The 13,052-nt window shown below is 42.5% G+C and overlaps 1 protein-coding gene across 5 annotated transcripts in view; it reads left to right on the top strand.

The window, feature by feature from the left end:
- Nucleotides 1-13,052, top strand: part of sdk2b (sidekick cell adhesion molecule 2b) — a 392,744-nt gene that overhangs the window by 331,240 nt on the left and 48,452 nt on the right. For all 5 annotated transcript variants that reach the window (XM_023949204.2, XM_023949202.2, XM_023949203.2 and 2 more), the window contains exons 13-20: nucleotides 1,773-1,949; nucleotides 2,842-2,978; nucleotides 3,609-3,756; nucleotides 6,543-6,683; nucleotides 7,185-7,366; nucleotides 8,047-8,162; nucleotides 10,083-10,278; nucleotides 10,562-10,660. In XM_023949204.2, coding sequence (XP_023804972.1) covers nucleotides 1,773-1,949; nucleotides 2,842-2,978; nucleotides 3,609-3,756; nucleotides 6,543-6,683; nucleotides 7,185-7,366; nucleotides 8,047-8,162; nucleotides 10,083-10,278; nucleotides 10,562-10,660 — 1,196 coding nt within the window. The remainder of the gene's footprint in view (nucleotides 1-1,772; nucleotides 1,950-2,841; nucleotides 2,979-3,608; nucleotides 3,757-6,542; nucleotides 6,684-7,184; nucleotides 7,367-8,046; nucleotides 8,163-10,082; nucleotides 10,279-10,561; nucleotides 10,661-13,052) is intronic.

Genomic DNA, 13,052 nt, shown 5'->3' with positions numbered 1-13,052 from the left:
AATTCATTAATCAGCTTATCAATTTTTTTGAAGCAAGTGAAGTAATATCATTAAATGCCCTGGATGTACGTAGCTTCACAGGCGCAGATTAGAACTCAAGCTTTTTGTTTATGCCTGTTTGAGTGTGGAATAGGGATTACCAGTAAATTAAAACCAAAAAAAAAGCAAAAAAGCAGAAACCTTTTCCACATGGTCCCACTTTGATCTTCAAAGATCATCTCTTGAAAGCTGCTTTTGCTTCATCCCACCATACCAAACTTAATGTCAGGACAAATGATAGAAAACAAAAAGGTGTATTAAGTTTTGTCATAGGCAATTATTGTTGCCAAAGACAATTATGACATAGTGGCTCCCAACAAGTGGTCTTAAAACAAACAAATAAAAAAAAAACTGTTGCTACCAACAGACTTCTTAACCGAACTCCAACCCGTTCCCTCAACTTCAGTTGAAATCAATAGACTGTTCTATCCTGTTCTGCTCAGAGGAGAAAGGTACATCTGAAGTTGAGCAGTCCTGATGACTGGGAATCCGCTGTTTGATATGCAGCCACTGCATGCGCGCAGGTCAGCTCTGATGGGGAGTTTTGTAGAGACATGCAACAGAGAGATGAAACACCTCACTAATGACAAGCTCATCTTTGATTGTGGGAAAACAGAAGACATCCAACACCTAGGTTTACTCATTGCTCTGCTGTCAGAAGGAGTTAACCTCAGCTCCACGGCTGACAGCCTGGAAGGTGGCAGCAGAATTATGCATGAATGATGCTGGAAATCTGATGGAAGTCGGTTGCGACTCATACAGTAGTTTCAGTGATTTAATTGAATTTGGGAAATGTGAAAGAAAAGGCCGCACTTACAAGGAAAACTTGTTTGACGTCATTTACAATGGTATAATTTTTCCAGACATTTTGTGGCTATCCAAAACAAAGGAGGATGTAGCTATAGATAAAGTTATATATTAAAAATAGAAAACATATTAGAAGCTGACGTTTTTTGCTCTAAATCAAATTTGTTAACTCGAAGCCAGTGAACAACCCGATTGAATTGTCTGTGAGAAACGGGAAAATCCAGCTTTGGTTCTGTTGGAACCTCAATGAACCAAAACAAGTGCTGCATCTGATCTTGTCGTAGCATCAAAAACATGGAGACATTAATGTTTGTGTGTCACACGTCACAGCTCAATATTGAACAATAGAATTTAGCGTTCTTCCTCTGGTTTATTAAGGTTTTATTAGTACTGTATCTGGGCTGCACGGTGGCGCATTGGTTAGCGCTCTTGCCTCACAGCAAGAAGGCCCCCGGTTCAAGTCCCGGCTGGGGGACATGAAAAACACAATGGGGGACCTTTCTGTGTGGAATTTGCATGTGCTCCCCGTGCATGCGTGGGTTTTCTCCGGGATCTCCGGCTTCCTCCCACCGTCCAAAAACATGCTACATAGGTTGATTGGCAACTCTAAATTGTCCATAGGTGTGAGTGTGAGAGTGAATGGATGTGTGATTGAGGATATTCTATGACAGACTGGCGACCAGTCCAGGGTATCCCTTGCCTACGCCCAAGGGGCCGGGATAGGCTCCGGCAACCCCGTGACCCCGAAAGGGAATAAACGGTTAAGAAGATGAATGAATGAATATTACTGTATCCGGAGTATGAGTCACAGCAACAGAAAAACAATGTAGAAGAATGTTGATTCTTTTACCGTTTTTTCCAAAAAGTGGGATTTAATTGTGGGTGGAATTGTTCTGATCTAACTGTTGGGGTTTGCTCTTTTTTAGGCACGTCTGGGAGAAAGACGGCTCTGTGATTAACGTGCAGTCCGTCCCTCGCATGCAGCTGTCTGCCGACGGCACCCTGCACATCTCCCAGACCTGGTCGGGCGACATCGGCACGTACACCTGCAGGGTCACTTCCGTCGGAGGCAATGACTCTCGCAGCGCACACCTCCGTGTCAGGTAACTTCCCATTTCCTCCTCTTGCTTTGTCCACCCCCCTTTCTGTAGTCTGCAAAGAACAAGTCGTCTACCCACTCACACACATCTGAGAGCCGAGCGCACCACGCACCATTACCACCATCTCTGCTGTCCCCCGCTCCTTTTATCGACACCTCTGACTCATTTCCACTTAAATGACGCCTGCTCCTCCTCACCTTCCTTGTCCTCATTCTCACCTGACACACTTCTAGCCTCTGGTGACCCCCCCCCCCCCCCCCCCCCCCCCTCCCACCATAACTCCCAGAGCCACACATACCCCTTCTCCTCACACAGAGACTTTTGTGATGTTTCTGCCCTCAGATCTTCTGTTTCCTCATCACTCTCAGTCCCTGAACTGGAACTAAAGTCAGGATAGAATATGAATCGAACTCCCCGTTGGCCACTGAATGGCTGTTTTTGTCTGCTAGCTTGCTGGCTGGCTGCCTTTAGGGCCTGAGTTAGTCATTGCTTGGGGTTTATACATGAATCTGACTGCATTTATCTACATTTATGGATGAATGGATTAACGATCCCAGCTTTGGCTTCGTTTATTCTTGTCTTAAACCGAGCTTTGTCTTCCTTTCTGTGTCCTAATGCATTCTAGCCCATCCCTTCCACCCTAATCTAGTAATATCCATCTCATTTTGTTTGCCCATGTGTTCATCTTGACAGGGAGCCATCTTCGCTGTCTTGTCAAGTCACATTTCATCACTTGTCTCCCTGATCTCTATATTACGGAAAAATTCCCTTCCTAGAGATTTTCCGAGGGGAAGCAAAATGCTTGGTGACCCTCCTGCTTCCCAGCCTCTTCGCCGGGGTAGAGAGACTCCTTTTATTTACCAAAGTTGTCCCGTCCCTCCCCCCTCCCCCACAGGCAGCTCCCCCACGCTCCGGAGAACCCCACAGCCGTGCTGAGCAAGTCGGAAAAACGAGCCATCGACCTGGCCTGGGCGAAGTCTTTTGACGGCAACAGCCCCCTCATCCGCTACATCCTGGAGGTTTCTGAGAACAGTGAGTCGTGCGGCACCCTCCTTGCACCGGTCCGGAGCTATCTTGATTTGGACAAGCAGTGTACTCCTAGAGCCCTGCGTGTGAAGCTATGTTCACACCTCCCTCTGCAACACGTGTTCAATAAAGAGTCCATGTAAACGCGCGTTAATGCGCTTTTCTGGCTCCTACGTTTAAAAGTCTGGCGTTCACACATAGCTATGGCGGACATGTGCTATAAAACAGTAGCAAAAGAAGATGAAGCCCCTCCCTGCTTGTCCAGTGTGAACACCATGCTAGACGTGCGTTCAAGGACCCGTCATCTTTAACCTGCGTTAAGTTGCTTATTTTTGCCTCTCCTCTATGCATAAAATCGGCGGGTTTGTTTTTTTATTTAAGGTCATAAACAATGAGTCCAATTAGGGATGTTTATCAATAATTTTTCCTTAATTAGATGGTAAAACCTTATAAAATATGCAACTTCAGTTCATGCATTTGCTGTTTGAAAGCTTAACATTCTTAAATTCAAGAAGTTTTATTCAAATCCCTCTGCTTTTTTCTTTTCGGGGCATTAGAGCTCAATGGTTAGCAGCGAAGAAAAGACATTGTTTTTCTTTGTGTGTCTAACATGTGTGTTCCTCCTTTGTGCCATAGATGCTCCCTGGGCCATCTTGCAGGCCAATATTGAACCAGAGTCTACAGCAGTGACGGTGAACGGTTTGATTCCAGCTCGCTCCTATCAGTTCCGCCTCTGTGCCGTTAATGATGTGGGGAAGGGGCAGTTCAGCAAGGAGACAGAGCGGTTAGTCATAGAGTTTAATCTGTTTTCGGCCAGATCAACATTTATCCCATTTATTATTCAAGTTAACGTGAAACTGGATTTATTTTTTGTAATTGTTGAGCAGACATTTTCTTCTCTAGTGAAGTTATTTGCTCACTAATTATGCCTCGCAGCAATCATTGACTGCAAGGACCATATAGGAATTGTCCAATAAGTGAATGCGGCCAAAAAATTCAAATTCCACTAACAAAACCAAAACAGGTGTTGGAGAAATTTGAAAATATTATGGGATTGCCACAGGATCTATGGCTTGGTGGCCATTTTAGGAAATTTTGCAATTCTCATATTTTCACAAAACTGGGAAAAGAAACTTTTCTTCAAGCAATCTTCACTAATTTTCATACGCCAGGTCAAGTGTAAAACCACAAACAAGGTTTTGACCTTTGACCTCAGGAAGAGGCCACCAAAACAAATTTAAACTACTCCAAGGGATTTTGATCTATTACCTCCTAAACTCCTCGAGCATCATTTGAAAGCTGCCTGGGAAAAAAGGTTGGAAATAGAAGTTGTACATTTTGAACGCCATCGGCGTGGCGGGCTAGCAAAAGAACATATTCATCTACTGCTCACACATTTTGTACCAAAATATTGTGAACATTAAATACATGGTCTGTTGGCTCAAGCTGAACAAAACAGTGACATACAATGTGAATACAGTAAGAATGTGGGCCCCTTAACCAAAAACCTCAGTTGCCAAGGAAATCCCCAATTTTTGCTTTTGCAGATTCTTCTAAAAATGACATAGACCTGTTTGTCCCCCCCAGGGTGACCAAAAAATAAATGGTTGCTATGAAGCTAATACCAACAGAAAAGCTGCCTTTTTGCAAAAAGAGTTTGTCACCTACCGACCAGGGTGGGAGGGGCAGAGGGGGGAAGTGAGGAAGTTTTAGCTAATATATTTTCAGTGGGAAAAATCTCATCAAAAGCCATTGAACTGTTTTTTTTTTTTTTCTTTTCTTCGTGTTTAATCTTGATTCCCAAGAAAATATGTTGTTCACCTTTCAGCATGTTCCTACAGGGCTCCTCACAGCGAACCAGTGAACACCTGGTTTGGCAAAGAGTTTATGCCGGATACCCGGATTGTCAAGAAAATATATGAAAATAAATCAAACGCATTAAAAGCCCGATTAATTAAAAAAAAAAAAATACTAGCTTTGAGTTGCTAATTTAAAGTCTTCTGTTGTCAACAGAACATTCTATTGCGAGTATTGAAAGGATTTGAAAACTCATGCACAAAGATATGCCTCTTCAAAGAATGTGCAGAACTGCCACTGCTGCAGATTTGTTCTATCGAAACGTTTCATCCCCAGTAGGATAGAGTATCTGCAAACCAGTTAGCTAGGATCCTCTAAAAACTTTTAGAGACCCACTCCGGATGGGTTTTGATCTATTTTTAGAGTGTTCCCAGTCTTTTAGTTATGATTGTGCCATTTTTATCCAAAATCCAAAAACCTGTGTCGTTTTCTAGGACGTATATTGTCTGCAGAGCAACAGTTAGAAGTTCTGGCGACGAACAACCCCGCCCCCCTTCCCCTCATTGATCATTGATTCCCCAAGCTCTCTGTTTACTCACTCCTCCACTACCTCTCACACACAAACTAACATTAACGGTGCAACAAAAATGGCGAGCAATATCTGAGCAGTACAGTTTGGAGCCAGGTTCCAGCTCAGGCGAGGAAAACAAAGGCGTACATGAATCTATGTGTCTGCAAGTGGAACCAATTAGAATGGAGCGGAGCAGGGAGCTAGTGAGCCGCCAATTGTATTTTCGAGGTATTTTTCAAACTGCATTTTTTGTCTCTTTCTGATTTACATCAATTTGAATAAAGAAATACTCAGAAATGCCAGTTTAAGCTTTTATATATATATATGTCCTCCCTTATCAGAACAATGTCACTAGAACATGTTAGAATACCAAAAACATAATTTTCTTTAGGATGGGTCTTTGAAACATGTTTAGTTTTGAACAAATAAGTCTGCACATCCAATGAACTTCTGCAGCTCGAAGCTGCAGAAGAGCACGTCAGATGGTGAAATCAATGCCTGTAGTAATCCACAAATCCTGAAATGATTCTTAATTGAGCTTTCTAGAAAGGTAAAAGCTTTCCTTCATGGTAAAAAAAAAATTTGTTGCCAAGACAACAAGTTGGAGTCGATGTTGATGGAGTCGACATGAAGTCTGTTCAGCTTCCCATTGGAGGATCTGCTAAAGGGATTCCGTTTTCAGAGATGGGCTCAGGTCTGACCTCCCTGTGGCCTTAAACAACTTTTGCTTGCCACCTCCTCCCTCCATGCTCTTGTCCAACTGTCCCATCGCTGTCACAGGGGAGTCCGTCTGTTTGTTTCAGCGTGGCAAGCACAGGACTCTCTATGTCTCTATTTGCCACTAAGCCTCTGAAGCTGATCTCATTCCTTTCTCCTATATGTATCTTCTCTCCAGGCGCTCTGGGATTTTGTCAGGGTATATAAAAGGCTTTTAGGCACCCGTGCAGCCCAGACATCCTATAATGGGCTCATAAATTACATCATATATGGAGCCGTTTTGGGTAGAAAAAGTAAAAGATGTTTTAAAAAATGGAAGAAAGTGTCAAAAAACAATAAAAATAAAGAAAAACTGTATTTTCATCACCAAAAAATGATGTTACTTTAGACAGTTAAATTACTTGAGTTATATTTATGGAACTAAAACATTTTATGGGTATAAAATGAACTTCTCTTTTTGTCGTCTCTGTGTCTGTATGCTGCAGTGTGTCTCTCCCGGAGGAGCCCCCGAGTGCTTCTCCTCAGAATGTCATCACCAGCGGGCGCACCAACCAGTCCATCATGATCCAGTGGCAGCCACCGCAGGAGAGCCACCAGAACGGCATCCTCAGGGGCTACATTGTCCGGTAAAATCCATATTCATGCACCTTTCAGCTAAAAATCAATATTTTAATCTTCAAATGCTACAAGTACATGGTAAAAGATTCAAGTTTTTAAATTAAATGAGTAAATATGTTTGATCTTATAACACTCTGATTTTCAAATTAAAAGATAAAATATATCTTAGATTTAAAAGAGTTTTGTCAGCAATTAATGACTAGATTTTTTTAATGGAGTGACTCCACTGACTTGTCAGCAATAAATCAGCCAACTTGTAAAGGCATAATTAGTTTGCTTTTCTGTCAAGTTTTACATTCATGACACCCAAACAAGACCACAGATGTTATTCAGACTCCAGGCAGCGCTGTCAGTGTGGTGCTCTGTCTCCCCCTAGCAGGGATTCCAGGGAACTGTGCGCTCCTACAGGCCCACAACCACGCTGCAGACTAAACTGAGCATGCACCAACCCTCCTCCCCCCCTTCACAAACCACGGCGTTTAATGCTTTTCAAATGTCATGCCTTTTAGATACCGCCTCACCGGGCTGCCTGTGGATTACCAAATCAAGAACATCTCCAGCCCAGATGTGACCACCCTGCTCCTGGAAGACCTCATCATCTGGACTAACTATGAGATTGAGGTGGCGGCCTACAATGGGGCAGGCCTGGGGGTTTTCAGCCATAAAGTCACTGAGTGGACTCTCCAGGGAGGTGAGCATCCACATCTGCAAAATTGCTGATTTTACCTGTTTATATTGGGATGAATACATTTTAGTTTTTGAAAGTGTCTAACCATTGAATGTTCACGAGAGCTGGACTGAGTGACCCCTCCCACCACTCTGTACAAACAGAAAGCTAAAATTAAAGTTATAAACTGACTAATCAGATGGCTCAGTAAAAGTATATGCTCTCACGTCAAATTTGGTAGAGGTGTGTCACTTCTGACTGTCAAGAGTGGTTGTCATAGAAATATGGACTCAGACCAACTTGGACCAATCACTGCGTACTGACATTTTCTGGTTCTAACATGACAACGTCAGTATCGCAGGAAAAAGTGGCGACTGAATTGACCTTAATGCAACCATGTAAGTCATTTTCTTTGGATGATGTCACACTCACTTGGTCCAGTTCTCATATACAGACAATGTGTTTAAGCATTCAATCAGGTTGATGATCTCTCCCTGAAATCATGTTAAAAAATAGAATCAGCCTTTGTTTATGTGACGTCCCAGTTTCAGAGTCACCCTTGGTGTTTGGTGTGAGTGTCACACAAAGGCTGATGGGAAAATCTGCCCAGACCTGTACGACAGCGATCAATGCTGACGCCAAACTAGTTGCTAGCAGTTTTTTTTACCCCCCATCTTCTTTTTTCTCTTGCCTTCTCCATCCAGTTCCAACCATCGCTCCGGGAAACGTGAAAGCTGAAGCGGTCAACTCAACGGCGATCCGTTTCACCTGGAACGCTCCGAACCCGCAGTTCATCAACGGCATCAACCAGGGCTACAAGGTCAGCGTTCAGCCTTCCCCCACATGGTGACCAGTGGTCAATAAGATAAAAATAAAAAAAATCTTCTGCGGGTGAACTCGCATTGCCTCATCAAGTGAGAGCAAAGCTTGAGGGCAAATAATAGTGCTGGCAGTGAAAAGAATGGACCTTGTTTACTCATTAGTTAAGTCAAACTGCATTCTCTTTTTTTCTTCAGGTTTAGTGAGATGCTCACTTAAACCTACTGATAAATGTCTTGATTATTTTACCAGTGGCTGTTAATTATAGTCATTTTTTTGTCTCTCGTGTGTCCTTTCATCTGCTCAAAGCCCTCAGTAAATCATTTTGTATCTTCCCCTCTGACTCCATAGAGAATTCCTTGTGTCGTGATTATTTTCCCCCTCATTTTGACTAGTCGTTGGTACTTTACAGGTCAGTTAACGCCTTAGTCACAACTGCCCTTGCGGGTGGACACTGAGTGTCTCCAGGCAGAATGTGGACAAATCTGTATGGGGCCCGGACAACCTAAAAACCTGCAGCACCCGTATGAGTGCACATGACTGAGGCTTTACTAATGACTAGAGTGTGGTGTTGGGGCATCGTACAACTGCATCACCCGTACTTCACGAGTGTGTGTAACTTACATTATCCTTACAAATACTTCACGATACACTTACCACACGCCAGACAATCGTGTGTTCCATTTTCATGATGTCCTTCAAGGTGGCCGCATGAGCCTTAAGGGAACTCCAAGACTTGCCTGCGCTCTCTTGTCTACAACCCTGTATGGCCCGGACTACCCAAAAATCCTCGACACCTGTACATGTCAACCCCTGTACCGGTGCATGTGTCTAAAGCTACAGACTCCCCGGGCCTTTGATGCAGATTCAAAAACGCGCTAAACGCAGGTTATTGAACGCAGGTTTACCCCATGATGTTCACACTGGAAAAACAGGGAGGGGCTTCCACTTCTTTTTCTTTTTTACTATTTGCTAGTGCATGTCCGTCATCTACAGTTGGAGGAGGCTTGTGGAATTGGCACAAACTTCTTGAGTCTTGCTCCAGCCTTTATCTTTCGCAGCTCTGTCCCAAAGGTATGAAAAATTCTGGCTGGGCACAAACCACGGTTATTAATTTCTCCTCCATGATCAATTTCCAATGGTTGTGACTTATTTAAAGGGGTGCCTTCAATACGTCACTTCCCAATCAGAGTCTCTCATTGGTCAAAGTTCAACCTGTTTTTTTTTAACACAGATGCCTAAAACACAGGTTTACGCGTGTTTACATGTGTTTACATTGACCTTTTATGCTTTTTATGAACTTAGCTTAAGGTATTAGGGGGTGGGCTTCATCTATAAAAAATAAAAATAAAAACTGAAATGACAAACACTTTTTTCTCAAAAGACACAAGTGATGATAAATGAGGGAATGTTGATGAAAAGGAAAAGAAGAAATTGTATATGTGGGGAAAGATGCATGCTAAATACAGATTGGTGTTTACTGCCCCAGAAATCCTCTTGGATGCTCTTTCCGTTCCTGGAATGTTCCTTGTAAATGAAACGGGAAATGACCTTGCAGACCAACCACTGGGACCAATTAGCTACCTAAGTAGCTAACTGGTTAATCTAAGTCCCAGTTGTCAGCGCAGTTGAGTATGCAGATAACATGCTTGTTGAGATGATATCATTCCTCCCTCTTGAGCCTGAACTGGTGGAGCTTTTCAGCTGCTCAGCCCCTTTTTCTCCTCAGGGTCTTTTTCCAAATTTAGCAGAGGGAACTGGGATGCCAGATGGGTCATCTGGTTTGGTAGAGAGAAACGTATAGGTTTCGTTAAAACTGTTCTGAAAAGAAAACAAATGAAGAAATGCTGTTTATTTTTTTCAAATAATTTTTACTGCTTTGCAATTTTGCTTTAGATTTTTCTTTCTCTCTGTATTACAGCTGCTGGCCTGGGAACCGGGGAAAGATGAAGAGGTTGCTATGGTAACGGTGCGACCTAACTTCCAGGACAGTGTTCACGTGGGTTATGTGACAGGTCTGAAGAAGTTCACTGAGTATTACACGTCGGTGCTGTGCTTCACTACACCTGGAGACGGCCCCCGCAGCCCGCCTAGAGCAGTGAGGACTCACGAGGACAGTAAGGAACTTTTCCTACGCTTTTTTTTTTCCTCCCTCCGTTGGTAGATGGAGGACACAAGCACCTCGCAGTAAAGCATCCTTCAGGCGCAATCTATTATTTATGCAGAATGAAGTTCTAGAAACATAATGAGTGAGGATATTCTGCATGGATGCAGTGTGATCATGATCATGTCTCTCTGAGACCGAAAAACAGCAGCTTAATTGACCGTATTTTGTAAATATTTGGTACATTTTTTGTCAAGAACGATTAAAAAGGCTTTATTATGTTTTGTGTCATCCAGCCCCGGGTGCCGTAGGTCATCTGAGTTTCACAGAAATTCTGGACACCTCCCTGAAAGTAAGCTGGAGTGAGCCCAATGAGAAAAATGGAGTTCTCACAGGTACAGTGACTCCCGTCAGACACTATTGTGGGTTTGTTGCAGTGATAAAACACAACGTTGTATGGATTTGAAAGATAAATGTGCCCAAATTTGGTCTATCAGCAGAAAGCAAACAAAAATGAAGGTCATCTTGTGCAGACAAAACAGTCATGAAAGTGTATTCCTTTCAACTTCACACACTAAGCACGGACATTACAGTCTCAGAAAGTGGCCAGTGTGAAGGCTCTATGCTAAAAAGGGCATCAAAGAATATTAAAGGGCACATAAGCACATTCACTTGTTAAAAAACAAAAAATATTCTTACGTTTAGGTTTGAACAACACTATCCTTTTTTTTAACCGTCATTTTTCTCAAATTCATAATTTTGTTTACTGTCGAAAAGCAAAATGACCACAAAAAAAACACATCAAATATGAATGCAATAAAAATAAATTTGTATTACATTTCTGCTAATGTACGACTGTCATTCATGCTTAAGGTTTGTTGAGATGAGAGGCCATTGTTTTTCTGGGCTCTAATCATATATGTTTATTACTATTTTTGTTTTTTAAAAATAAGTCATAATGTTACAGCAGAGCTTGGCAGAGGCTCACTCTTATTTAACCCTGTAACAGCAGATTTTTAGTTCCAGTGTTGACATTCTTTTTACTCTTCAACCGTTGACACGATTAACGTGAATCCAACTGGTTCTGAAGCGGAGAAAAGAGGCTTTGCGCCGTTATGCAACAATTTACAGTAGTGAAGTCTTTACACAATTGACGTAAATATGCTGATTCTATCGCCGAGAAAAGCAGCTTTGAGCCGAGATGCAAGACATTATGTTAGTAACGTTTGAAGAGTTGAAGAGCAGTATATCACGGAGCGTGTGTCATTTGGGTGTGACCGGTGGCATCTCCGGTTTTAAAGGGTTAAACCAGATTCTGTCTGATTGGACATGACCATAACTGAAAATTACACTTCCAGCTGATTATCTTTTAAGTCTACAAAAAATATTGAATTGTCAAACAAAGATTACTTCAAGTTTTAGTAATAAACTATCTATAAACTTGCCGTTTTTTCAGCAGACTCCTGGCCAGTACAAACACTGGTTGATTCAGAACAAATATCCACCATTTCTTTCTGGAAAAATAAACTGCATCCACTGCTGTCTAAAATTATCATTAAAAAATTATTATTATTATTATCCTTAGGGTCTCAAAAAGACTTTTCCACTCAAAAACACACTTGGTCAGCCCTTTTATAAACTCAAGGAGCCATAATTTCTTTTGAACACCACAGCCGGCACACGAATTTCCTCTGGTGCATCCTGGATAGACTGACCCTTGGTCACCCCTACTGGCCTGCTTGGCCATTTGCAAGATTTGTAGATCTAGAGACCAGTTGAGAGCAACAACTGCAAAAGAAGACATTTGGACACTAAAACCCCCTAAAAAAGTCATAATTATTTTGATCTAAGCTGCCAGCACTCTTAAGGCCTGTTCACACCGGGACGAATTTCGCCGGCGATTTTCGCCGACGTTTAACGCCTCGTGACTAAACAAAGGGCACCAATGAGAGTGTGCACACCGAGGCGAAGCGTCGAAAAAAAAAAAACGCCTCGGGTTCGTTTTTTTTTTTCGACGCGTCGAAATCTATTCGACCAATGAGAATGGCGCTTTTGCACACGTGCCTGGAGCTTCTGAAGTTACAGTAAAACACAACTTGGGGGCGCTCAAACACAAAACTGCCTTGCTGAGCACACATACCAGCGAAGAAGTTAGACGCCAAGTAGCGTCTACACTGCCGCGAAGAAATAATGACGGACATTCTTAAATATCCCCTTACCAAGTACCAGTTGGAGCTACTGATGCTTGAAATATTCATGTTTTCTTTGTATGATTCTGACAAGTGCGTAAATACTTGCTCTCTTCTTCTGATTGAAAAGCGACTTTAAGAATCGTAAAGTTGCGCAGCGCCACCTTGTGTACAGGAGTATTTCTGTTTACATTAAGCGCCATCTAATGTCAGGGAATGAAATTGCATGTTCACTCGGCTCATCGTCAGCGAAAATCGCCTGGGTGTGAACACAAAAGACGTGGCGAAAAACGCTGGCGAATAACGCCTGGCGAATATTCGTCCCGGTGTGTACGGGCCTTTAGAAAGGATTCATCTTTTAGCTAGCAGCTTATGAGAAAACGGCAACTTTCATTACATTTGCAAATAAATAACTGTCAGAGGTTTTAAGGGGAATGCTTCCTTTTATTCGTTCAAATAAATATTTATTAGCTCTTGTTGTGCTAATAAATCTGTTTCATCATTTGAAGATTTGTATGCATTTTTAGCACGTAGCTTTCGACAGAAGGTACACGTCTGCACGCCGTGTCCTTGTCAGGACAACATGTTTGCACTTGAA

Source organism: Oryzias latipes, chromosome 19 (assembly GCF_053564925.1).
Source record: "Oryzias latipes strain Hd-rR chromosome 19, Olatipes_Hd-rR_3.1".
In the NCBI taxonomy this organism is placed as follows: Eukaryota; Metazoa; Chordata; class Actinopteri; order Beloniformes; family Adrianichthyidae; genus Oryzias; species Oryzias latipes.
The sequence above is the reverse complement of the archived record's forward strand: the minus strand, read 5'-3'. Positions and strand labels throughout refer to the sequence as shown.